This window comes from Equus quagga, chromosome 12 (genome assembly GCF_021613505.1).
Source record: "Equus quagga isolate Etosha38 chromosome 12, UCLA_HA_Equagga_1.0, whole genome shotgun sequence".
NCBI classification, from domain to species: Eukaryota; Metazoa; Chordata; class Mammalia; order Perissodactyla; family Equidae; genus Equus; species Equus quagga.
The window spans coordinates 1,386,250-1,413,049 of record NC_060278.1 but is presented as its reverse complement, the minus strand read 5'-3'; the positions used below and the strand labels follow the sequence as shown (position 1 = coordinate 1,413,049).

The window sequence follows — 26,800 nt, the reverse complement described above, 5'->3', positions numbered from 1 at the left end:
GGGCATATCCTTTTTTCTACTTGGCTGATGAGAAAACTGAGGCATGGAAAGCTCTAGTGATTTGCTCAAGGTCGCAAAATTCTAATTTAATGCACATTCGGAATAGGCTATTTATATCATACAGCGAAACTCAGTAATTGCTTTCCTGGTATTTCAATTTTTAAGCCAATATGATGAACAGTCTAGGAGGAAGCAAAGATATTTTCCTTTATTTTATACTTGAATCCTTGAAATAACTATTTCAATATTTTAACATAACTACAACTTCTCTAAATTTCATGGCTCATGTTGAAGTTTGACTAAAATATAGCAAAACTGCCTTTCCTTTCAAGGGGGTCAAAATGTTTTCTGTGGATGGAAATGTGTCATGTGAATAAAGATGAAAGCAGCTTTGTTGTACTCCTGGGAACCTTCCTAGCGATATTACTAAAGTCAAGAATAGATCAGAAATGAAGAAAAGATAGGAATATAAAGAATAACTTTCATGGAAAATTGAAATCGTTCCTTTTAAAGTTCACAATTTCCACCCTGAGATAGATCTGCAGCCTTGCAGGACGGGTTCTTCCCAGATAGAAAGGTGACAGTCACGATAGGATTTTGATGCAACTGTGATTGATGTCAGCAGGTCCAGACTGTGATATTTTATTACAAATTTAACGGACACTTATTAAGCTGATTCAATGGGAGCAGCCCTGGGCTAGATGGGTCTAGATGGGAAGACACAATCTCTGAAGGTTTTGTGGGCCGGTTAGGGCTCGAAATTCCACTGATTTGAGTTGTCGCACACCCACTGTATGCTAAGTGCTCTCTGCACCGTCATTTCATGTCTGCCTCCGCAAGCCCTCTGTTGCAAGACGAGGCTCTCTGGAGAGATTCAGGGACTCCCTTGGCAACCTGGTGGCTGCCCCCCATTTTGCACTGAGGCCTTTTGTCTCCAGGTGAAGAGCTCTTGTCTAACAGGAAACAGCTAGAGAATAACTGTGTCACAGCCTAACGGTGGGGCTCGGTCCCTGCGCAGACTGGCGCTTGCATCAATGGTGTAGAAATTCAGAATGAGGGCAAGACCCTTTTGGGCTAGAGTTATGGTGGGTTACGCTCATAGAGAAGACGAAACATGAACATTTTAGTGCTTCTTTAACAAGTGAAGTGGTTCTGGAAATATTTTCAGGGAGGAAACACTTTTTTAATAGAGAAGTTTACCTGGCTGGTTAACAGTTTTCTTTCTTGGGTTGAATGCAGTCTTTTTCATTCCATCCGTGAGCGTCTGACTCTCCTGGTGGAGACGTGGGTACTGCTGCGGGCCTGGAATGTCCAAGGGGTAAGAATAGCGCACAGCGAGAGATGACTCCCCTGTCTCCGGTCACTGCAGTTGTCAGGAGCGCTTTGCCTCAGAGGCAAACAGCTCAGGGTTGTCTCAACTCGGAGACAGAGAAACCCACCTCCTGCTCCTGGGCCTGAATCCTCCCTTTCCTCTCTCCAGCTCTCACCGTTCAGTCTTTTGTAGCTAAGATTGTATTTATTCCTGCAAAGACTTCCCCCCTCCTTGGAGAACACAGGCTTCCGAGGTCTCCAGCAGCCTTGAGTCTGCGACGCCCGAGGAGCATGGAGCGTCTGGACTTGCTGGGATTCCTCATCGTCACGCTGAACTGCAATGTGACCATCGTGGGTGAGTGGAGGAACACCTCTGGAGCGCATGTTCTGGTCTTTTTTTCCTTGGGTTGCCTGGCCCACCCCGGGACAAAGGCCTGTGTATTGCTGGAGGGAAGGGAGTTGTGGGTTCACACTTTCTCGCAAGCGCTCATCGGCTCCCCACGGGGTAAGGACGTCTCTGTGTGAGTGCGGTTTCTCTCCCGGGGCCTCTTCTGGCTGACATTCTGGGGCTGAGTCTGAAGGCTGGAGCAGGTGGAAGGGGTATTTTTGTGCAACTCTCCTCTGGCTACATGACCAGGAAAAGAAACAATACAGTAAAAGTCAAAGAGAGATTAATGCCTTGATTACGCTTTCTTCTTGATCATCTTTTTTTTTTTTTTAGTCACTGTTCAGAATTTATGTTTATATGCTTTAGTAGCATAATACCGCTACCGTTTTTTTTTTTAAAGATTTTATTTTTTTCCTTTTTCTCCCCAAAGCCCCCCCAGTACATAGTTGTATATTCTTCGTTGTGGGTCCTCCTAGTTGTGGCATGTGGGACGCTGCCTCAGCGTGGTTTGATGAGCAGTGCCATGTCCGCGCCCAGGATTCGAACCAACGAAACACTGGGCCGCCTGCAGCGGAGCGCGCGAACTTAACCACTCGGCCACGGGGCCAGCCCCTTGATCATCTTTTTAGGATTTATCATTGAAGCTAAACTTATAAAGATTAGTAATTTCTCTTGTGCATTTAAATTAAATCCCAATTTCAGTTTAGCTGTTTTTTTTTCTTAACGAAGAAAGTAATAAAGATTTTTGAGTTTGATGCAGACAAGTCAAATTTTTACAGAGGTAAGAAAAAGAAATTGAGAAAAACATTAAAATATGCCCATGAAGTGATTGATATTTTTCTTACTTGTTATTTTGTAGAATTTAAACAAAATCAATTAGGTCTTAAAAGTTTGAGTCAATGGCTGTATGATGTAATGATGTTCTTTGAGTTTAACTGCCTTCATTTATAATAGAGATCTGTTTTTCTGATATTAGGTGATATTTTCTGTATCTCCTTACAAAATCAAATATTTACAAATTATTTTGACTGAGTTTTAAACATGTCCCAAAATGATCGACTCAAGACATGAAAATAGGACTTTGAAGTTATTTTGATTTCTAGGTTAGTATCATTTACTCATGATAAATTAAAGAAAAATAAACCTCGATTCATAATGAATGGAATAGCAGGAAAGAAACTCTTAATTATTGAAAAATCTGAACAATTGAATGTTCTTAAAGAAATTTTATGTCAAGGACCATAAAGCAACATTAAGTCCCAGCCTTGTGATTTACTGTCTTGTGGACCATTATCATAAATAAAGAAGACAAACCGACAGTGGCAGCTTGTATTGGCTATACACAGTTACAGGAATGCACTAACATTCTTTAGAAAGCTTATTCAGCTAAGAAGAGTAAGATCTTATTTACATTATTAATTTGCTCAGCCCTGCTTTCTCTCCAGACCGTTCAGTCCAGGAGACTTTACCAAAGTCTGAACTAGAGAAGTCAGATGAAACATTTTTAGTATCTAATGCTTCTTTAAAATCTGCTAACCTCGAAGCATGTCACCGAGAAGCAGTTCTGCGCAGCCTGGGCCACGGGCCAGGGCTCCCTCAGCCCTGTCGAGGGTGCTCAAGGCCCACACGGCGGCTGTGATGGGAACACAGGCTGACTCACGTCTGGCTTCTCCAGCCTCAGCACCAGGAAAGACTTAAAACCTGTGGTTGGGAGGAAGTCTGTTTTTCTGGCCGTGACAGTGCCCCCTGCTTGCTCCTTTCCAGGGAAGATCTGGCTTCTCCTCACGATGCTGCTGCGCATGGCCGTGGTGGTCCTGGCTGGGGCTCCCGTCTACCAGGACGAGCAGGAGAGGTTTGTGTGCAACACCCTGCAGCCGGGATGCGCCAATGTGTGCTACGACCTCTTCTCCCCTGTGTCCCACCTGCGGTTCTGGCTGATCCAGAGCGTGTCTGTTCTCCTGCCCTCGGCCGTTTTCAGCGTCTATGTGCTTCACAGAGGGGTCGTGCTCGCCGCCCGCGGGCCCTGCCGCCCAGAGTGCCGTCCCGAGGGCCATGACCCCTCTGACTTGACCCCTGGGGACAGGAGCTGCCCACCGCCCTACAGGGAGGCACGCAACCTGGACGTGCCAGACTTCTCCTGCGGCTACATGGTCCACCTCTTTCTTCGGACTCTGACGGAGGCAGCCTTCGGCGCCTTGCATTACCTCCTCTTTGGGTTCTTGGTCCCAAAGAGATTCTCGTGCACCCGCCCTCCGTGCACCAGCGTGGTGGACTGTTACGTGTCCCGGCCCACGGAGAAGTCCATCATGATGCTCTTCCTCTGGGCCGTCAGCGTGCTCTCCCTCCTGCTCAGCGTCGCCGACCTGGCCTGCAGCGCGCGGCGGCGGATGCGCAGGGGGTCGGGCCGGGGGTGCGGGGCCGCGCGGGCTCCCCGGGGACAGGGCCTCGCCGGGGGCAGGAGCCCAGGGCACGTGGCCAGGGCGGGCGAGTGGGAGGGAGGGGCGGTGCCCGCTCTCCCTGCTCGGTGGGCCGGAGGGGAGGGTGCCCACAGTCCCACCGGGAGGTCGGTGTCCGGGTTGATGGAGCTTCCAGACGAGGACGAGAGTGAGGCAATGTCCTTAGCCAGCGACAAGCCGGCCAGGGCTGGCCCAGAGCCGGGGAGCAGACACCATGGAGAAGCGTCCCAGGATCTAAGGAGCGAGGGCCTTGCCGGGTCAGAGGAGCCTCCTCCAGCGCCCAGGAGCCGGCTGGCCCGGCGCTGCCTGTCCAGCCCGTTGCAGCCCCCCGCCCGGCCGGGCCCCGCGGGCAGTGTCCCGGTCCTGAGAACCAGGAGGTCAGAGTGGGTGTGAGGAGGGCCAGCACTGCCCCGCCCAAAGGGAACACGGGCGACCGACAGGCAGATTCCCTCTGGCACGTGTGACATTGCATCGCCCAACGATGCCAGGGGGAACGCCCAGAGGCAGTGAGGCGAGCTGGCAGGGGACAGACGGACTCGTGGGAGACTCCCACAGACTCTCCGCTCAGAGTTAACTTAGATTGCGGGCTTTCAGCAGACAAAGCGCCTGACGTCCTAATGCGGACCGGAAGCTAAAGCTGTGAACGGGAGAGTCAGGTTACTGATGACGCCACACTCTGGTCTCGTCTTATTCTGTAACAGAGTATGCACTTGACGGAAAGCACGTTCTCTTCCACTAATAGAGCTCGTTCATGTTTTCATGTTTTCTGGTGAATTATTATGAGATTTTTGTTTGTTTTTCTGCTTGGATAAAAGAGGGATCTGTTAGGCACTTCATCAATAGAGAGACGTTAGTTTAACTTCTCCAAACCTCTTTAATAAGATTAATCCTGACTGCATTGTGATATCACACTTCATTGTGTTATAGGAGAAATGACACATGCAGAAACTGTGGCTAATAAACAATTGGGGTTTGGGGGAGCATCTTAGATTGTCCTTGAGTGTAAGGTGCAAGGTGCACAGGATGTGGGATGTAAGGTGCACAGCATGTGGGATGACCCCTGGCTTGCTTAGTTGTTCTGCTGTATGTTTGCTGAGCGGATGTCAGCATCCAGTAGAGGGAGCAGTTCTGTTGTGTGTAGACACGCTTCCTCTGTGTCATTGGAGAGCGTGTGGTCTGTTGCCCTGCCAGTCTTCACGTTCCGCTGGAGCAGATGGGGAGCACCGGGAATGTGGCGGCTTCCTAGTCTGTTCATACTTCTTGTGTGAATACTAGAAACACAGCTGCCTCAGGCCTTGGGCCGAGCTTCGCATGGGGCCTCTCTGCCCTTCTCCGGTTGGTCTCGGTGCCGCCTGAGTTAGAGAGTGACTCCATGAGAGCTTTAGTGCCCTCTTTAACTGCCATATGGGAGGACACAGTGTGGCAGAAAGAGCTACTAGGGGACAGAATCAACCTGCTCACCTTCATCCAGAGAGGCCATCTGAGTGTACTTCCAGAGCTAATGACTATCCTCTGGTCCCCAAACACAAAATGGTTGAGGAAGAGGAATTGCCCTTCACTCCAGCAAACGGTGAAAAAGGCAAACCAATGTGCTCATGAAACCAAGGGACACTTCTAACTGTTCTCAGGAAGACCTGGGCAAAGAAATATCTGCCAGGATAGAGGGTAACATCCTACTTGATATATCTACAGGATATCAACGCAATTGGTTAAAACTTAAAAAAATCATCCAGAATTGGTTTTGGTGGAAAGATATTTGAATGAATGTGCCTATTTTTAACACACACAGTAAATCTCTTCCTCTCTCTGTCTCTGTCTCTCTCCTCAATCTATTGGGAGCCGTGAGCCATGACTCAGAGCCCCTTCTTCGATACTTAGATCAGGGTCTGCCACATAGGAAATGCTCAATAAATGTGATTTTTGAGTCTGATATTCAAGAAGTATTCAGGGGCAAATCTGGTTCTTGTCCCTTGCAGCGTGCAATTCTGATGGACTTCCCAAGGTTCATAGCCCCAAGAATTCTCTAGGGCTTCATTACTATTTTAAGTCAGCCCTACAGGCCCCTCAAGCACCCCAATATTAGCCTTGATAATGTGGAGTGATGAAGTCAACTCGACACATATTGGTGGTGTGTGCCCACGCAGGGCACCTGGAGAACAGCGAGGAAAGGAAAGTGGCAAGGACTGAGCTGGGGTTGCCTCCTGGCCATGTCCAGGGAGAGAACTGGGCAGAGCGTGTCTGGGTTCTTCTCCTACTGGAGTCCATGCTCAAGTGTGGGTTTACAAACAGGTGTGATTTGCCTTGGGTGGCACTGGGCAGGCTGCTTTCGGCTCTCTGCTGATGTCCGAAATCCCACTGTCAGAGAGGCAGAGCCTTGAGGTTTGTTCCATGGAAAACAGTAACTACAGTCCAGAGCAGTGGGCGCCAAGGGAGAACAGGAGAGGTGAGCAGTCAAGGGTGGGACATCTGGGTTCCTAGCCCAGATCCACCATCGCTCAGCAGGTCACTTCATGCCTCTGGGCCTCAGTTTTCTTCTCTCAGTGATGAGGGGCCCAGACACCAAGATTCCTTACTTCTCTTCAAGTTTAGGAATTCTGCAATGCCACATGCCATGTGCAGCTGTCAGTCAATTTAGCATTCATAGGAGTTAATTTATTAGGCCCTTCCATCCTGCTAACTGCCTAAGCACAGGTTTTGATAAGATGAAAATGGTAAGAACAGGACAAGCCTGGCTCAGAGGAGGGGAAGCTAAGCAGGGACAGTAGGTCAGGTCCTTGGCTGTACCGGGGCTGGAGGGAGGAGAAAGGAGGTGACAAGGATGAAGAGAACTGACTGCATTGGACCCAGAACCCAAATCTTTCATACTTCAGGACTGTCCTCTTAATTACGAGCATTTTAACGAGAGAGGATTGCAGCTGGTTGAAGTGTGTGTGTGTGTGCACACCTCTGCGAGTTTTAGTTTAGTTCTTTGGTCTTTGCACAGTGTGAAAGGTTCATTAGACATTTCCCAAGCCTAACTTTCCAGGAGCTTTAATTCAGACCTCTTCCCAGGGTGGTGTCCAGTGGATTCTCGGGTGGTCTAGCAATGGTGGGAACCCATGGGTGGAATCCAGCCGCTGGATGTCACGTGCTGCTGCTGGCTGCCTGAGGAGACAGACACGGATGGAAGTTTGTGAGGATCAGTGAGATTATGCTTGTGTTTAGCCAAGAAAAGTATTATTTACAGAATTAGTAAGTGTGACTCTTTTTTGTAGGATGGTGCAATCTACTGTGAGAACCTATTTCAAATTATCTGAGTGTAAAGTTGGTTTCAGGCAAGAAATGAGGAGGGTGGTGCTTTGCCGCTGAGAGAGGGTGCATGTGGGCCTCGCAGGCACAGACTTGCCGAGGGGCTCCCAGTCGAAGGCCCTCGCCCCTAACTCCAGCATGCCAGCCCCAGGGGCGGGTTAGCGGCCGAGTCTGTAAATCCTGCCGGCTGTATTTTGGTTGTGCTGTGGGATAAATGTTTCCTAGAAATGAAGCAAATGTCTTTTCCTGCCATTTGAAATATATATTTTTCCTCCCTCCTGTCAATCACAGAGTGAATCTCTTCCTTGGGGAACTTTCTCCTCTGTGCTGTGACCTGAGAGGGAGATGTGAGTTGGCAGAAAATAGAGCTGAAAGAAGTGACTAAATTTTCTCATAAGATGTACTAGAACAAAATGAGTTTCATGGAAAATTCGGGAAATTAAAAGTCATGCAAATACTAGATTCTAGTAGAAAGAATTTCCTTCCTCCCCAGGCAGGTGGAGCAGCGAAGTGCTGAACAGGTTTAAAATGTTGAGTGATTGTAAGCAGTGAGCCCACCTGGCCATACCCTGGCTTGGCGTTCACTTCCTTGGCCATCTTACAGCTGAAGGGCTCCCTGTGCATCACCGGGCTGGGCCCTCTCCCTCCAGCCCCATGCTCCCTCCTGTAGCGACGCCGCTTGTTTTTCATACAGGCCCTGTATGTGTTTTATCAGTGGGGTAAGAAATCAGATTTCAAATCAATGGAGCCACGTTGATAAACCAGTATTTATTGAGTATCAGCACTGCACCTAGCATTTAATCTCTTGCTTCTGTTTCTTTCTATGAAGCTAAAAAACCCCTCCACTTATCATATGAGAGGCCAACAGACCGGTGGGAGGAGTTCTAGTGAAAGGTCATTGTTCCAGGGCCGCTGTTCACACAACTCCTCCAGCCCTGTGAACGTTAATTTTCCCACTGCTTAAATGGGCATATAAGGACTGCCTTACCTAGTGGGCTTGCTGGGAAGTTCAGATGACGCAGCGGATGTGGAAGCCCCCTGAGAGGGATGTAGGTGTGTGTCACGGTAACCTGTTTCCAGGAATTTGGGATGATATGATATTTGCATAAGGAGGAAGGTGTCCGCAGACTTGGGAATGCTCCCAGCCTTCTTCCCACATCCTTTCTAACCAGCAGAGGCCTCTCTTGGACCATATTTAGTATGCAATATTTATAAGCACCAAAATGTTAATTTGTTTCTGGTGGTACCTCTTGACCATTTCACTCTCCTCCTTGCTTGCTTATCTCTACCCAGAAAAAGCAGGATTTAAGAACTCCCAGCAGTAGCTCTGGGAATTGTATTTGGTTACTTTGGATAACAGAGGGAATGGGAAATTAGGGGTAATGGAGAAATTGTGGGCAATCTGGCCTCATGGGAAGTAGATAATTTAACAAGACAGTGATTCATCGTGTATAACACATCTTCTTTATCCATTCATCCATCGATGGGCACTTAGGTTGCTTCCAAGTCTTGGCTATTGTAATAATGCTGCAGTGAACATAGGGGTGCATGTATCTTTTTGAGTTAGTGTTTTTGTATTCTTTGGATAAATACCCAGAACTGGAATAACTGGATCATATGGTAGTTCTATTTTTATTTTTTTGAGGACTCTCCATACTGTTTTCCATAGTGGCTGCCCCCATTTGCATTCCCCCCAACAATGCATTAGGGTTCCCCTTTCTCCAAATCCTCATCAACACTTGTTATTTCTTGTCTTTTTGATGATAACCATTCTAACAAGTGTGAGGTGATATCTCATTGTGGTTTTCATTTATGTTTCCCTGATGATTAGCGATGTTGAACATCTTTTCCTATGCCTGTTGGCCATGTGTAAGTCTTCTTTGGAAAAATTATCTATTCAGGTCCTCTGCCCATTTTTTAATTGGATTGTTTGGTTTTTTTCAATATTAAGTTTTTTGAGTTCTTTACATATTTTGCATATTGACCCCTTATTGGATATATCATTTGCAAATATCTTCTTCTATTCAATAGATTGTTTTTTTGTTTTGTTGATGGTTTCCTTTGCTGCGCAAAAGCTTTTTAGTTTGATGTGGTCCCATTTGTTTATTTTTGCTTTTGTTTCCTTTGCCTGAAGAGACAGATCCAAAAAGGTATTGGCAAGACCGATGTCAAAGAGTTTCCTGCCTGTGTGTTCTTGTAGGAGTTTTATGGTTTCAGGTCTCACATTGAAGTCTTTAATCTATTTTCAGTTTATTTTTGTATATGATAAAAGAAAGTGGTACAGTTTTATTCTTTTGCATCAGCCATAAAAAAGAATGAAATCTTGCCTTTTGTGACAACGTGGATGGACCTAGAGGGTATTATGCTAAAGAAATGTCAGACAGAGAAAACAAATGGTGAATGATTTCACTCATATGTGCAACCTAAAAACAAAAATGAACAAACAAAACAAGACAGCAAGAGACTCCTAGATACAGAGAACAAACTGGTGCTCACCAGAAGGGAAAGGGGTCAGGAAATGGGTGAAATAGGTGACAGGGATTAAGAAGCTTAAACTTTCAGTTATAAAATAAATAAGTCATGAGGATGTAACATATGGCATGGGAAATATAGTCAATAATATTGTAATACACCAGTATGTTGTATGGTAACAAATGGTTACTAGGCTTGTCACGGTGATCATTTCATAATGTATATACATGTCAAATCACTATGTTGTACACCTGAAACTAATATAATATTGTACATCAATTACACATCAATAAAAAGAAAGAAGACAGTTATTCATCCTTTTGGGGTTGAAATGCAGTCCCTTATTTCTAATTTATTGTCTTCATTTTCCCCACAAGTGTCTAATTGCCCTTTTCCCTGGCTTTTCACCTGATCAGGCAGTAAACTGCAAACGTTTGGCTTGGGATGCAGATTGGTAATAAGATGACAGCTGAGACAGACAATGGTGGAACCGGGTTGATGTTGCAAAGCGTATGGTGCGACCACTCGGGAAGCTGTTCGGTGGGTGCCAACAGAACGCAGCTCTTCTTTATTCATTTAAGATTCCTCCTGGCAGCCGCTTACTAAACAGCTAAAAATTCTTTTATGGCTATAACTTGTCAAATAAGGTGTCTGGAAAGGGGCGTGAGGTCTCCCCCTTGCTTTATGAAGCGATGCGTTATTTTACGTTTAAGAATTTTTTTCCCCTTGTGCTTTAGAAAGTTAAAGTGCTTTTGATCTCAGAAATAGCATTTGAGAGACAATTAAATGTCTATAAATTGGTCTTCCTCACCTGGGATATTTGATCTGAAAAGAGCCTCAGGCATTATTAAAGCTCACACTATGCATATCTAGTGCCATTTCCTCTGGAACTAAAACTGCAGTAGTTTCATAGAGGTGGTCTGTGGGATTGGCCATTAGAAGGAAACAAAGTCTCATGCTTTTATAGCAAGTTCATCAGATTTTGTTGTGTGCCCAAAGTGGTTCTTTAGAGAGAAGTTAAGAGAATGGTTAAGACATACTTCAGGGACGAGGAACTATTTCCACTATCTCATTAACTAAGGGCTTTGAGAACATTGCTTTTCTTTGTGCATCTTTATTTCCTCCTCTGAAAAAAAAGTGTCACTCTTCTACCTAGAAATGTGATATTTATTGTCAGACTGTAGATTAAGTAGTTTTTACCCTTTTGGAAGTAAGATAAATGTAAATATTGAAGTAGCCCATTCAGTCCTTGTATTTATTGAGCATCTTTTATATGTCTGGTACTTGTGTAAGGCATGGGGTGAGTTACAAGAGAAAGATCAGGAAAGACCATCTTTGTGTTTGATAATCTCTTTTGATGACACAATTGGGGAATCAAAGAGGGCAACATGCACTCAAAAATGAAATTCCATGATTCAGGCTTGAATATTTCACCATAAAATTTCTATTTTTTATAAGTAAACCACCATCGAACTAAAAGCAAAACTTGTTGCAAAAAGTAAAGGAATTGGGCCACCTCCATCACTCCCTCGACAAATGGAGGACAGCTGGGCCTTCCGTGTTCTCCCACCTTCCTGCGACCCTTGGCTCCCCCGGTGCCTCCCCCATCAGGTACCTGCCCCCTCACTGCCCTCTCTGATCCTGGCTCCTGACCCAGACTTCACCCTCAGGTGGCCTCCCCAGACCATTCCTCCCAGTACCAACCTCAGCCGTGGAATCTCCCATCTGCCAGGGATCTTAGTGACTTGAAGTTAACCAGCTTATTTGATACCTGAGGAAACGAAGGTCCAGGAAGGTGAGGTAACTCATCTAAGATAATCTGCTCCGTCGGTGGCCAAGCCTTCTCACTCCCAGCTGTTTTGGCTCCTTCTTGAAGGTAGTCGAATAGAAGGGGTTCTTTTCACAAAGCTTACTGTTCACACTAGAGTAAGCTTTCTAGGAGCATTAACAAGTTGCCAGAGGGTTCAGGGTCCCAGGAGAACGAGTCTTTAATAGTGGTATTTGAGGCAATATGAGAGGCCTACATTAGACCCAGCCAGCCCTGGCGGTCCAGGGGTTAAGATTCAGTCCTCTCACTGCCGCAGCCCAGGTTCGTTTCCTGGTCAACCACACCACCCATCTATGGTTGTGACACTGTGGTGGCTGCATGTTGCTGTGATGTGGAAAGCTCTGCCACTGCTATTTCCAATACCAGCAGGGTCACCTATGGTGGACAGGTTTCAACAGAGCTTCCAGACTAAGACAGACTAAGAAGGACCTGGCCACTAACTTCCAAAAACGTTGCCATGAAAACCCTGTGAATAGCAGGGGAGCATGTCTGATAGAGTGCTGGCAGGTGAGAGGTGAGAGGGTGGGGTTCTGCTCTGCTGTCCTACACAAGGTCACTAGGAGTTGGAATTGTCTCTACAGCACTAACAACAACAGTAGACCTACGGAAGAAGAGTGAAATTGGTGTTTGATTACAAATCAAATTGGCAAACATTTCTTGCAGTTAAAGAAACTACAGTAGAAATATAAGAACATAGAAGTTTTGAAAGAATGCCCCATTCTTCCTCTGTAACACAATATCCTAATCTGTATTCTTAGCTTCTTAGGTTTTAAAATTTATGATTGTATTTGTAATGCTTATATTCTGCTTTTTTCACTTGCTAGTAAATCATATACATTTTTCATGCTTCTCCTATCTCCTAAGTTAGGAATTTGAATGACTGCACCACAGTCCAGCTAGTGACGGTGCTCTCATCATCTCCCCTAGCCTCTGTGGTTGAACATTTATGTTGTTATTGAATGAAATGCTTCTAGCTTTTTGATATTAGAAGATAAAATAGCATGGCTACACAGGCCTTTTCTCTTATTTGGATAATTTCCTTAGGGTAGATTTCCAGAAATTTTTTATTAAGTTTCCATACATTCTCAACTGGCTGTTAAGCTAGTCGTGACCACACGCAGACTACTATTTGTGATGCTGCCATAATTTTATGGGTTGGATGTAAAACGCTAACCTTGAAGATGCCATTTCCTTCTGGTGGGTTGTCTAGAGTGTGGGTGACCTCCCTCCACGTGGATGGTACCTGAGCTCTCCTTACTAGCCTGTCAGTGAAGTTTCCCAGGGCGTGTAACTGAGTCAGAGATGAAGCACATTAATTCTATTTTATAACTGTATTTTAGTAATTAACCAGTTACTAAAATAGTTATACTTACATATTAGGGAATTTGAATTCAATAAGATTTACAAATTGGGCCAACTTTTAAAAGAACTTGATCAGCTAGGTGTGTTTAAAGGTCTCTTACGTTGTAATTATTTAAATCTTGATTGTCCTCCATGCTTGAGGAAATTGCCTTTCTGGAATAAATTTTAGTCTAGTTTAAACTGAAAACTCAATTCTCTCTTTTCCAGCCTATGGCTCCCAGCTGCCCTGATTAGGAACTGGTCTTGGCTTGTCCGTGGCTCCTCTGCCTGACCTACTTTATTTGAAACTGGGAGCCTGCAGCCCATCCACGCCTTGGCAACAGGGCTGCTGAGAAGGAGTTGTCTAGAGGGGCCAGATGTACTGGAGGCGGAATGCACATGAATCCATGACTGGTTGGATTGGGAGAAGGAGGAGGAGGAAGAGATCCTGGCTTGGTTTACTTGGTTGTGTTCACCGTAAGAGGAAGCCCTGGGGAAGGAGATGGATGCCGATGGTTTCCGGTTTAGAGGTGCTGAGGGTGTCGGTGGAGCATTTAGGAGGAGATGGCTAGTGGGAAGTTGGACTTATTGGCCCAGAGCTCAGAGAGGGGTTGGCCGGAGATAGATTTGGGAATAATCAGGAGAGGGCTGCTGTCAGATCCTTAGCTGTTCCTCCCAAAGGCTCTACCCTCTGCTCCAGGTGACCCCATACCTCCTTGGTAACCCTAAGGGACAGGTGGTATCAGCCAGCTCTCAGGATCCCTGCAACCACTTTGAAGGGAGTAAGTCCCTTGATTCCAGTTTAGGAAGCAGATCTTACAGTGCAGCAGCCCTGGTTCATTCACCCTGAGCAGCGAGGCCACTGGGACAGGCAGCAGATCTGCAGCATTCCAGAAGTTCTCAAGTAGCCATGCTTGAGTTTACGAATTTCTTTAAAACTCTAAACTCTTTCCTTCTGTGTTCTCTTTTTTGACACTACCCAAGTTTCCACCGCATACCTCGGAAGGGGAGGATGGGCTGCGCCACGCCGCCAGAGGGCCCACGGTGCTGCCACCTTTCCTGGCCAGATGGGCTGTTCCTCCCTCCCCCGGGCTTCCCATGGAACTGCAAGAGGGGAGGAGCCTGGTGTCCTCCCTACCTTATTTGTGGAAAGACCAGAGAGTTCTTTTTTACTTAACATTATTTTTATAGGCATGAGTTGGTGGTAAACTTGATTTTTTAAAAATTGTCTTTATACTGTTGTTTCCATTTTTTGTTCTTATTGCCAGATTGTCTTTTTTCTCAGATTAATTTTACCTTTTTTTGGAAATAGTATTTAAATTTTAACATGCTAGTCCATTTTATCTCCAATTTTACTTTGCAGACACAAATGGACAGCACGCCCCAGGGACAGTGTATAGAGTTCGGGCAGAGAAGATGCCAGGGAAGTGGCCTGGAGGCGCTGCCTGGCAGCTGGCCTTTCTGGAGAAAATGGCCCAAGCACCCAAACTGGTGCCATTATAAATTCGCCATCTCCTGTGGGGTCCTTAACACTGTCCCCCGACTCCATGTTGTCCTGGTTAGCTCACTCTCCTCTGCTTACCATCCACCATTTCAAACCTTTCTACTCTCCTCACACCTTACCTGGTGACCTTGCTTCCTACTATACAGAGAAGTCACTGCAGAGGAATGTCTCAAATGCCCCCACTTTTTACCCTCTCCCTGACTTCCTGTTTGCATGGCCATATTTCTCACTAGATTCTAACACTTAACGAGACTTACCATGTACCAGGCAGGGTTTGTGTGCCCTGTCTGGATCTTCTAATTTAACCTGTCCTCACCTCCCCCCACCCCAACCCATGAGGCAGGTAGAATATAGTAGTGGTGCTCAATGCACAGACGAAGGAAGAAGCTGTGGTTCGAGAAGGTTCCATAAACTGCAGGGTCCCCACCATAGCCCCAGGACGTGGTATGGTGTCTGGGACTGGGCAGGTGTTCAATAATTAATTTTAATATAGGAGGAATTTAAAGCTTATGGGGCAAAGGCGCACGTAGGGAAGATGTGAAGACATGAGACAGAGAGGGACGCTGGAACAGAATCGTTTCTAGAGCTGCCAGAGGGTCAGACGAAGAACACAGGCGAGGGAGTCGGCTTTGGGTGGAAGGGAGAAATCTTCTTTGGAGACCAGCAGAAAGGGTGCAAGCGTGGGAGCAAGTGAGGAAGTGCACAGGGGGCTGAGGGAGTTTCCCTAGGGCATGCGTGCTTGGAGAGAGAGCCGAGGCACTAAGGACGGCGTTCTGAGGAGAGGAGTTAAGTCTGCAGGAGCTGCTGTAAGGAATGGGGGAGGAAGCTGGCCAAGGACACACAAAAGAGATCACCTAGTGTCCCCGGGGCTGGAGGAACAGGGTATTTATTGAGTGTCTACTGCATGCCAAGAGCACAGGTTACGCCATTTGATCTTCTCAGTAGCCCTGTGAGTACTATTTTACAGATAAAGAAACTGAGGCTCACTGGTAACTGTCTCAAGGTCACCGAGTGAAGGACTGAGGGAGGAATTTAGATCTGACGCCAAAACCTCTGTTCTCTCCCCACCCGCCACTGCCTCTTTGAGCTTTTGGCTCCTTGTGGAGAAAAGCCGTCCTCACACCACAGTCGACGCCTGGCCCGCTCCAGGCTCCCTAATCACTCCTTTTCTGGGCCAGGAACAGAGAGGACGCCATGGTCACGGAGGGACTACCTTTCCAACTGCTGGTTTTTTCCTCAGAAGAGGATTTCTCAGTTGTTCGATTAACTCACTCTGCGTCTCTCCCAGTTGGGGCTGGAGAAGTTGGTTTCCACTCGATCCTTTTATCAGGTACCCAACATGCACCACGTCTGTCTGCTCTGGGTGTAAGTAACTTCAATCGTGTCTTTTTATACAACTTAAATTTCAAAAGTGATATAAAACTGAATCCAACAACTCTTTTAAAAAGAGGTGTGAAATGATATTTCTGTAACTCTTGGAAATTGTTTTCTAGTTGAGTGGGGCCCACCCATGGCTGATTTTTGAACTCAGCCATCAAAGATTCAGCTTGAATCAAGTATTCAAGCTTGGATGACTTTTCAAACACCTTGGAAAGAACTGCTCCCCGTGTCGCCCTGTGTTGGTGAATTACACTTTGGTGAGCATGACAGATCAGAGAAATGATGGTGGCAGGAGGAGGAGGACGTAGGTAAGATAAGGGAGGGCCCAGGACTTCTTGGGGATGGAAGGGAGAAGTGGTTGGCACTAGAGAGGGGAGGGGGAGAAAAGGAGAGACTGGAATTACAAAGACTAATTTTGTGTAAGAGACTCCAAGAGACTGAGAAGGGTGTCCAGGCAAGGGGTGCCAGGACAGGCAGCTCCTTGTGCTTGAGGAGGTCAAGGGCAAACACCAGGACTAGAGGGCAAGAGGCCCGGTTTAGTGCCCGGGTTTGGAGTCAGAGAGAGATGGGGTAAACAACATGTGGGATAAGTGCGGATGGAACCTGGTGGTTCCCTTCCTTTGGGGAAGTGGAGGAATGGTGGCCTGCCTGCGTGTGTATGTAGATCAAAGGGGTCTGAAGAGCCTGACTGGTACGCTGGTGGCTCCATCTCTGAATGGAGCCATCAGAGGTTCAACAGACACTCCTTTGGGTCAGTCCAAGGTAAAGGAGTGTCTGTAGTTTCCCTGGTGGCAGGATGGATGGGGTGTTGGAAAACACCCCAGGCCCATCTCCCAGTGCATCTTACCAATAACCCTGAATGTATTTTGTTGATGCAAATAATCCATAACCAATCTATAAATGAAAATTGGGGTGAGTTTATTCTGAGCCAAAATGAGAGGACCATGGCCTGGGGCCTTCATTCCCCAAGGAATGATGTTCACCAAGGAAGTGGGGTGTACAGAGTGGTTATATACCCTCAAAGAGCATGTTTCACATATGATTGAAATGTCCCTTTTACAATGGTCTGGAGACTGCCCTGTCGGCACAGCGATTGATGGACACAGCAGGTAGTAGGTCTGCCGTCTTGGTGGACATGGCAGGGCAGCAGGTCTGTTGTCTTGAGCTGGGTGGTCACAGGGTGGGCACAGCAATCAGTTCCTAGCCTAGGGAGAGACGCTTATCCTTAAGGAAATACCAGTGTGGGGGAAGTTGTACCTTTATCTTAAGGGCCTTTGTTCTTGTCTTTGGGACACAGCAAATGTTTAAAGCAGATATACAATGCACGCTCAGTGGCCATGCCAGGCCCTTTTGGAAAAACAACATCAGGCTGAATTAGGTTTACGTCAAAGGGCTTCCTCATGTACTCCAATATATCCTATTGCTTGCCATTTCTATTTGTCAATTTCTACACCAACGTTTCCTAATAAACTGTTATTCATTAGGTACTGTTGGGTCAGAAAGCATACTTTCTATATTATATATTTTTTAGACCTCACAGAAATTCTGGCATAGCCATGGCATGGATTCTTTTCTGTATTCTTTTCCTTGGAGTCTTGATGGCTTTGGTTAGCAAAGAGACTAATAGTGAATTTCATTGTAAACAAAAGGATGCAGGACAGAACTTGGTACCTGAAAAGGAAATAAAGAAGTCATTAATGAGGGGGATACAGAATGAGGGCTGGAGGAACCCCAAAGACACATTTCACCTACTTCTCTGGATGGGCTCTGGCCAGTGGGGGATATTTTGGGATTTAGAGGTAAAATATAGGTCTGGAGCATCACATAAAATAGGAGGTAGAAAGGCATGCCAATTGTTTCGGTAAAGTCTTGATTGTGCTAGGGAAATTACACTGCTGATAATCCAAATGGAATTCACACCTTTTGTCGTTAAATTGACACTTCTCACACAAGTTAATGAACAGCTTCCAGCAGAACTAAATCGGTAACGTTAGGGCCTAGAAAAGAGTTATCGACTTACTTCAGACCCGCTCTTACTTTATTGAACTTGGAAGCATCCGTGTTAGTCTTGCACTAATCCTTCTTGAGTTGGCACAACATGATTGTGCTGGAAAGCCATGGAATTCACCACATTCATCCTTTAATTAGACTAAACTTGGATTTAAAAGCTTCTGTGTGATTTGGAAAAATCCAATCTTTGGTCTCAGACTGTTAAATCCTTTGAGAATTTTGAAGTGCAAATATACAGATCATAATACAGTGTTCGGTTCTGTTAATCTTAAGAGTATGTGAGTCATTTTAAACCTAGAGTATTTCAGACTTAGTCATTTCCTTCACATGAAATCCAACTTTCCAGCATAAAAATTGTGAAGGATAAAGTTTTCCAGCGCACAGACTTACAAGTCTAAAATATGGAAACTGTGTATGGATGTCATATTGCTAATGTGACTGCTGTATTTTGTTGCAACTCTGATTTAAATTGTTTTCTTTTTTTTTACTTCATCTGAACTTTTCTTCTCATAAACTTTCTTCTCTATTCTTCCTCACTTCTTTATTTTTCTCGCTATTTGGCTTACAGCAATTCACTTTCTCTGTAGGCCAATTAGTTTCACATGAAGGAAGTGTCTACAGCTGACACGGTGTTCTGAGTCCCCTCCCAAGTCACGGTGGGTAATGGGGACACTGGATGGCATTCCCCGCGCTCTGTGCACAGTTGGCCCTCAACAAATATGTATTGGATGAATGGAATTTTAGAACAGCAAACATTTTTTAAAATAAAAGAAATTCTCTCTTTTGAGTGGGTAAAGCACTGATATTTAACCGTCATAAGTACTTTGGAAGTCACAAACATCTCACTGAAGAGTATAATATCTTGAATCTTCTTCTTTTTTCATAAATAGATATTTAAAATATACTATTTTTGTCTTGATCATGTCATTTCTTTCTCACAAGAATTGTGTGAGGAGAGCAGAGCAATAGGATAGCAATTATTCTTTGATTTTTTTTTTAAGAAAAGGGGAGGGCAGAGCAATAGTTATTATCTTCATTTCATGGATGGAAAATCAAGTCCAGAAAAGTTAGCGAGATTATAGGCTAATGAAAGTTAGGGCAAGAACGCAGAGATTCTGACCTTAGTCAAGTCCTTTGTACTTTACTTCACTCCTTTCAGCAGAAGGCAGACTTAACTATGGTGGAGAGAGAAGATGTGTGCATAGATTACTGTGGGAAGTTGTGTTCGGCATTAATGCCATTTGATAAATATTTCCAGGTTTTGTTTTTCTGGGCACATGGTAGGATTACTTCCATGCACTCTTTGGGGTGCCATATGGCCATGTGACTTGCTTTGGCCAATGACACATGTAGATATGACACATGTCATTTCCAGGCAGAAACTTTAAGAATCGGTTGATACCTTCCTTCCTGACCCATGCAAGGATCATGCGAGCACACGCCAAGGTAAAGCTTTCACAACCTGGATCTCTGAACACCAATGGGGAACGGATCCCTTTGCTGACACATATTGGGCATGTGTAAGTGATACTTTATTTTTTGTTGTGTTAAGCCACTGAGATTTTGGAGTTGTTTGTTGGTGTAGCAAAACCTAACTTATTTTGATTGATGCAGAAATTAGGGAGCATAAGTGGGTAAGGAATGTATGGATCAATGGGTGAATGAGTGGATGGATGGTTAGATGACTGAATCGATGAGCCAACATAATATCTGGTGACTGGATGACGTCTAAGGGATAAAATTTTTGTCTTTGTATTAATGTCCTAAATGCATAGATGCAAATAGAGCGCAAACCACTAGATTCTAGAAAAGTATTTTCAATGAGGACACACTTATATGTTCATTCTCATAAGCTAAGTGTCTACAGCTACATACTGTACTTCTGATCCCAGGGTGGTTGGCCGAATAAATGTCCCCGAAGGTGTCCATGTCCTAATCCTGGAATTGGTGAATATGTTACCTTACATGGCAAAAGGGACTTTGCAAATATAATTAAGTTAAGGACCTTGAGATGGAATTATCTCTTATCCTGGATTTTCTGGGTCAACACAATGTAATCGCAAATTTCCTTATAAGTAAAAGAGGGAGGCAGATGAGTCAGAGGAGATCTGACGTCAAAGCAGAGGTTGGAGTGATGCGATTGCTAGAAGGTGCCACAGACCAGGGCCTGGGGGTGCCTCTAGAAGCTGGAAAAGGCACAGAAACAGATTCTCCTCTAGAGCCTGCAGGAACGTGACTCTGCCGACACCTTGACTGCAGCCCGGGGAGACTCTTTTGGATGCCTGCAGGTTCCTGACGTCATTGCTGACAGGACGCTGTCATGGTGCATGCCTCTTCTGCATTATAGTTCTCAGAGACGCTGGTGCTGCAGAACCTGAGTTTTGTTTGTTACCAGTTGCTCATTGCACCATCTGAGAGTTGTCACTTAGCAATATCACAGAACCGAGAGAGAATTCTGGGTCTGTGAACATTCTGACGTCAGACTAGGTCCTATGTCACCCACTAGGAATCAGGAGCATGTCCTATGACACTTTGCATTTGCCTATAGGCACCAATAGTATTTTAAGGGAAGAAAGTGTCCTGTTTGATATTACAAGTTGAGGGCCCACTATATGCCTGATGTAAAGGTAAATAAGACAATGTCTTGGCTCTGAAATAGCTCACAGACCAGTGGGAGGGAGAGAGACATGAACAAGTAGTGACGACACAGTGTGGCAAGTGTCATAATGGAGAAGGATGAATCGAGGTTTAGCAAACCTAGAGGAGGGGCAATAACTCAGTGTGAGGGGTCAGGAAAGGCTTCGGAGAGGAGTTAAAAGTTTGGCCAGGTCTTTAAAAATAAAAGACCCCTAACAAGGGGTTTACTAGTAGAGAAGGGCCTTTCAGGCAGGGAGGCAACACATTCAAGGTATGCGGGGTGTGTGGGGGTCTCGGGGGAGGATGTTTGCGAGTGGTGGAGGTTGAGTGGAGCTGGAATAGAAAGCACGCAGGCATGGTGGTACCAGTCACCTGCTTTAGGCCTTCATTCGAGAGTACAGAATGCGGGGTTGGACAAGCTGAGAGGTTCTCAAATCTACCGAGTCAGAACGTCTGAAGGGGCCCAGGCACCAGCCTCTTGTGAGCAGGTTCTACTGCGCAACAGGGTCAGAGCGCGGCCCTAGGTGGGCTCGCAAGTTCCTTCCAGACAGAAATGACGTGATTCTGTGGAACGACACCTTCTGTTGGCTCTAACCAACCCCTTTAATATTGACTTCTATTTTAAGAAGATTACTTCTAAAAGTAGAAGTTTTACTGACCAAATTTAAATAAATTCTGTGTACCTTAAGGTTTGAATAAATATTTTATGCTTCTTAAAAGTAGATGGGTTTTAAGATAATAATTATGGTTTCTAAGAGAACATTCATTCTCTGCATGGGTTAGCATTTCTTCGTCAGGCAATGAGATGGCAGGGTCTCTGTGAAACTGGCTGTGGAGTGCTGCACTGCTCTTTCCCAGGGGGGCAACACGGTCAGCCTCCACACTCAGGCCATGCCGTTGGGTTATTCTCCGGCAGAGAGCCATTTTCCAGGGAAACACTAGGCTTGGCTGGACTCCGGGCAGGACCAGGATTGACTTGTTTCCTCTCTAGGCAGGTGTCCCACATGAAGTTGGAGTGTTATTAGAAAGGGCCAGCAAACACTTTAAAATCTTTACCCCTAGTCTGCCAGCATGCAAGGTCTCTGCTATCTACGCCCTGTTAAAATGATCTGCTGTTTTATTTATTGCCATGTCCAGCTTAGCCAGTAATTAGCTAAGTAATTAAAGCTTTTGGCCAGTCCTGGTGGTCTAGTTGTTACGATTCAGTGCTCTCACTGCCATGGACAGAGTTTGTGTCCCGGTCAGCGACCCACATCACCCATCTGTCAGGTGTCACACTGTGGTGGCTGCATGTTGCTGGGATGCTGAAAGCTGTGCCACCAGTGTTTCCAACACCAGCAGGGTCACCCGTGGTTTCAGCGGAGATTCCAGACTGAGACAGACTAGGAAGAAGGACCTGGCCACTCACTTGCGAAAACATTGGCCATGAAGACCCTGTGAATAGGAGCAGAGCGCTGTCTGATACAGGCTGGAAGGTGAGAGGATAGCTCAAGGCCACTAACAAACTTCTAGCTTGCCCATTTTGCTTTAAAAATGCACACAGAGAAGAAAACATCGGTGAAAAGCTTTATGACATTGGATTTGGCAATGATTTCTTGGATGTGACACCACAAGCACAGGGAATAAAGGCAAATGTAGATAAATGGGACTACATCAAAATGAAAACCTTTTGTATATCACAGAACACAATCAATGGAGTGAAAAGACAACCTAGAGAATGGAAGAAAACATTCGCAAATCATCGATCTGATAAGGGTTAATATCAAGAATATATAAACAACTCAACCACAAAAAAATCACATAATCTGATTTGAAAAGGGGCAAAGGACTTGAACAGAAAATTCTACAAAGATGAAATACAAATGGCCAACAAGCACGTGAAAAGATGCTCAACATCACTAATCATCAGAGAAATGCAAACCACAACCTCAGTGAGAGGCCACATTGCACTGTTAGGATGGCTACTACCAAAACCCAGAAAATAACCAGTGCTGGTGAGAAGGCGGGGAAATCAGAAGCTTTGTGCACTGTTGGTGAGATTGTAAAATGATAAAGCTGCTATAGAAAGCAGTATGGCGGTCCCTCGAAACATTAAAATTCGTACTGCCTGGGGCCGACCTGGTGGCGCAGCGGTTAAGTTCGCACGTTCCGCTTCTCGGCAGCTCAGGGTTCGCCGGTTCGGATCCTGGGTGCGGACATGGCACTGCTTGGCAAGCCGTGCTGTGATAGGCGTCCCATGTATAAAGTAGAGGAAGATGGGCATGGATGTTAGCTCAGGGCCAGTCTTCCTCAGCAAAAAAAGGAGGATTGGCAGCAGTTAGCTCAGGGCTAATCTTCCTAAAAATAAATAAATAAATAAAATGTAAAAAGAAAAAAAAAAGAACAGTCATATGATCCAGTGATCCCACTTCTGGGCTTATATCCAAAATAGTTAAGCAGGGTCTCAAAGAGATATTTGCAGACCCATGTTCACTGAGGCACTGTTCACAATAGCCCAGAGGTGGAAGCTGCCCAAGTGGAAGCTGCCCAAGTGTCCATCAAAAGATAGATGGATAAACAAAATGTGGTATATACACATACAACAGAAAATTATTCAGCCTTACAAAGGAAGGTAGTCCCGTCACCTGCTGCGACACAGATGAACCTTGAAGACATCATGCCAAGTGAAATAAGCCAGTCACAAAAAGACAAATACTGAATGATTCCACTTATATGAAGTCTCTAGAATAGTCAAATTCATAGAAACAGAAAGACTCGTGGTTGCCAGGGACTGTGGGGAGGGGAAAAAGGGGAGTTTAATCCGTAGAGTTTCAGTTTTACAAGATTAAGAATTTCTGGAGATCTGTTTTACAACGAAGTGAATATATTTAACATTACAAATATGTACACTTAACTGGTTAAGATGATGAAGTCTGTTATGTGTTTTTTTTTGCCACCATAGGAAATAAACAAAACCAAAACATATACATGGAAACATCTCTGCAATAAAATGGGCTCCGTAATGATGGTAGCTGATGCCTACTGCTCCAGGTGGGTGCTGCTCAATGCATCTCGTCTGCATTAGAATTTAATCCTCACAGCGACCAGCGGAAATAGGCACTATTCTTATTCCCGTTTTACAGAAGAGGAAACTGAGGCACATAGAGACTGCGTAATTTGCCAAAGGCAGTGGGGTCCGGAGTCTGGCTTTTTTGGGGGGGATAAGGAAGATTGTCCCGGAGCTAACATCTGTGCCAGTCTTCCTCTGTTTTATGTGGGGTGCCGCCACAGCGTGGCTTGATGAGCGGTGTGTAGGTCTGCACCCGGATCAGAACCGAGAACACTGGACCACCAAAGTGGAATGCACAAACTTAACCACTACACCACTGGGCCAGCCCCGCTGGGGTCTGTTTTTAACTTCTGCATTTTACTGGCTTACTGGCAATTCTCTAAGATAATCAAGTAAAAATAACATTCATTATATTTTCCAGAATGATGAAATTGCGTTATTAGCTTCTTTTTGGTTCCCATTGATACAGCACAGAGATGCTCATTAGTGGTATTGTGCAAAGTTTGGATCCCTTTCTTGGGTTTGACCCAGGACTTTCTCCTTAGACTTCTTACAGAATTAGGGTGAGTGTAATGGTTAAGATCTACAGTCATACTTGTTACGTGGAGTCTGGAAAATCTCGGTGTGTACTTGAAGAAGTGACTCTCGCTTTCTGGGTCTTTGGTTTAGGACTCGTCACTTCTTTCAGGGTATCCAGAGAAAGAGCAGGTTTCTGCACTGAGTAAACGCTATCCTAAAATTCTAGAACTTGAGCGAAGTTTCAGCATGAGGTAAGGTAGTATCAGGTTTTTTTAAAGGTATGCATGTTGACATATGTTCAGGATCCCTGCCGACCGCTTTGGTTCAGGCTCTGCCACTGGACTGCAGCAGGACAGCCCTCCTGGTCTGGGCGCGCCAGGCCCATCTTAGGTCACCCCAGGATGCACTTTCACTTCAAGATGAGTTCGTTTCACTAAATAAACACTTACTGAACAAAAAGGGAACATTTTTAATATCTTTACTAATTAATACCTCGACATTATTGGCTCCTCCTAGGTTCACAGGTTGGGTTTACTTCCCAGTTTAATAGAAGCATACCTGTGTACACGGTTCCTTGTCATTTTTTTACACGTGAAAGAAAAAGCAGGGTTGTCAAAATGGCTTCAGTTTACGACAACGAAGCATGAAGTTCTCCCTTTGGACCAGGTGAGGGCGCTCTCGTCTTCTCCCAAAGACTGACTTTTTCAAGGAGACAAAAAATAACCACTTCCATTTAAATTAGTCAAGTCGGATGCCAAGAACTAGTTTGCTTAGTTGATTTCTATGTGTGCTTTGTTGTTTCATCTTAGATCATAACACCACCTTCAATTACATCCACTGGTTTTCAACTCCGGCTGCGCGTGACATTCACCTGGGGTAGTTGTCGAAACTTTGAATTCCCAGATTCCATCCCCAGAAATTCCGAGTCTTGGTCTGTGGTGCTGCCAGGGCATCGGTATTTCTAAGAAACACCCTGAGTGCTTCTCATGTGTAGGCAGGGGTGAGAACTCCTGCCAGGGTGTCTGTTAATCAGAAACAGGTTTTTAGGGGACAAACACTGGAAATTGTTTTTCTAAGTTAAATTAGTGTGTGGTTCACCTGAGAGTTAAGTGAGGCACAGAAATAGGTGCCTTTGTCATCTGTGAAGAGTGCTCCTCCCCAAGGTGTGTTAAAACTCGGTGGTTCAGTTAGAATGGGTCCAGGGTCTGCTCCTGCCCGGGCTGCTCTCTGCTCCCAGCCTTCCTGGCCGCCATGTGCCCCTTCAGGTACCATCCATCCTCTCAGGTCTCCCCCGGGGCCTGTGGTTTCATCAGCTGAGCTAATCTCTTTTTGGTTTGCTGTCTCTTTCCAGAGATTTCCGGATGCTCCCCTTGGAACCCGCAGGCCTGCGCTCTGTTTCCTGCTCCCTGCCCGGCCTCACCACCCCGCAGCTCTGCTGTTTGCCTGCCTCCCTGACCGCCCCGGCCTCTGCTGGCCAGGCTGCCTATTTCCACTTCTGGCCCCTCTCCCCAGCGCCAGCTCCACCAGGGCAGACGCCTCGCCTTCCTCCAGGGCCCTCGCTGCAGCTCCTCACTAAACTAGCAGACAGACTTTGTGCCCTGGGGCGTTTTTGTATCAACTGGGAAAACCTCTGTCAATTACTGTATCACCGTGGATGCAGGAAGCAAAGAGTATGGATGCTGGCCCAAGTGTGCTGGGGCAAACCTTTCCACAGCCAGCCCGCAGCTGCTCAGGCTGGGTGGTTGTGTGTTCCTGTGTAGGTCAGCACCGACCCATGGGCAGACCTGTGCTCTGGTGTGACTCTGTGCCGGGGAAACACAGCCTTGGGAAGCTGACATTCAGGGAGGAAGGCACGCAGCCGTGGCTGCAGGGTTTACACAGACGGCAGGCCAGCCTGGAAAGGCCAATAGAAATGGGAGGGACAAGTAGGAGCATGGCTTCCGGGCCAGCTCTGCTCCTGCCTGTGCCATCTGCAGCAAGTCCAGCCCTCTCTGGGCTTCAGTTTCCTGACCTGTAGAATGAGGCCCTTCAGGGTGCATGCTCGCTGCTGGGGGGTCTTGTTAAAATACACCTTCTAATTCAGTGAGCAAGACCTGAGATGCTGCATCTCCATCACATTTCTAGGTCTTGCCTCTGACACTTGTCCACAGGGCAGCAAGGTGCTCAGTGACCTTGGCATCTCTGCGTTAAAGTTCCATGAACGTGGTCCTGACCCCGAGATCTTCTTTAGTCTGCCTCCCCTTGACCAGTGCCTCCTCCTTCCCATCCGCCCCAGCCACTCCGATCCTCAGAAACACATCTTCAAACCAGGGCTTCCTGAGGCTGCCTCTTGTCCATATGCAGCCCCCTTACAGGCCGGGTCCTCCCACGCTGCTGTGCTGTTCGCATCTTCCTCCCGCAGGACTCGAGCATTCCAGAGCAGATGCTTCCCCCTCGCTTCCCTTTGGCTGACCTTGTTCCCAGCGCAGTTTCTATTCCTTGGTGCGTTTCCCCGAACACCTGGCTGAATAACGGGGGACAGCGCTCGTCCAACCCCACCCAGCAGCATTCATGTGTGGCGGTGGAGAGTGGCCACGGACCCAGCAGATCAGCTTCCATGTGGGAAACTGACAAGTAG

At 46.0% G+C, this 26,800-nt stretch overlaps 1 protein-coding gene across 1 annotated transcript; it reads left to right on the top strand.

Annotated features, from left to right (window-relative positions):
• The first annotated feature begins 1,602 nt into the window (after nt 1–1,602).
• GJD4 (gap junction protein delta 4) lies at nt 1,603–26,800 on the top strand. The gene is made up of 5 exons (XM_046679040.1): nt 1,603–1,666; nt 3,464–4,542; nt 24,334–24,434; nt 25,535–25,794; nt 26,538–26,800. Exons 1-5 carry the CDS (start codon nt 1,603–1,605, stop codon nt 26,798–26,800), a joined length of 1,767 nt encoding a protein of 588 aa, XP_046534996.1.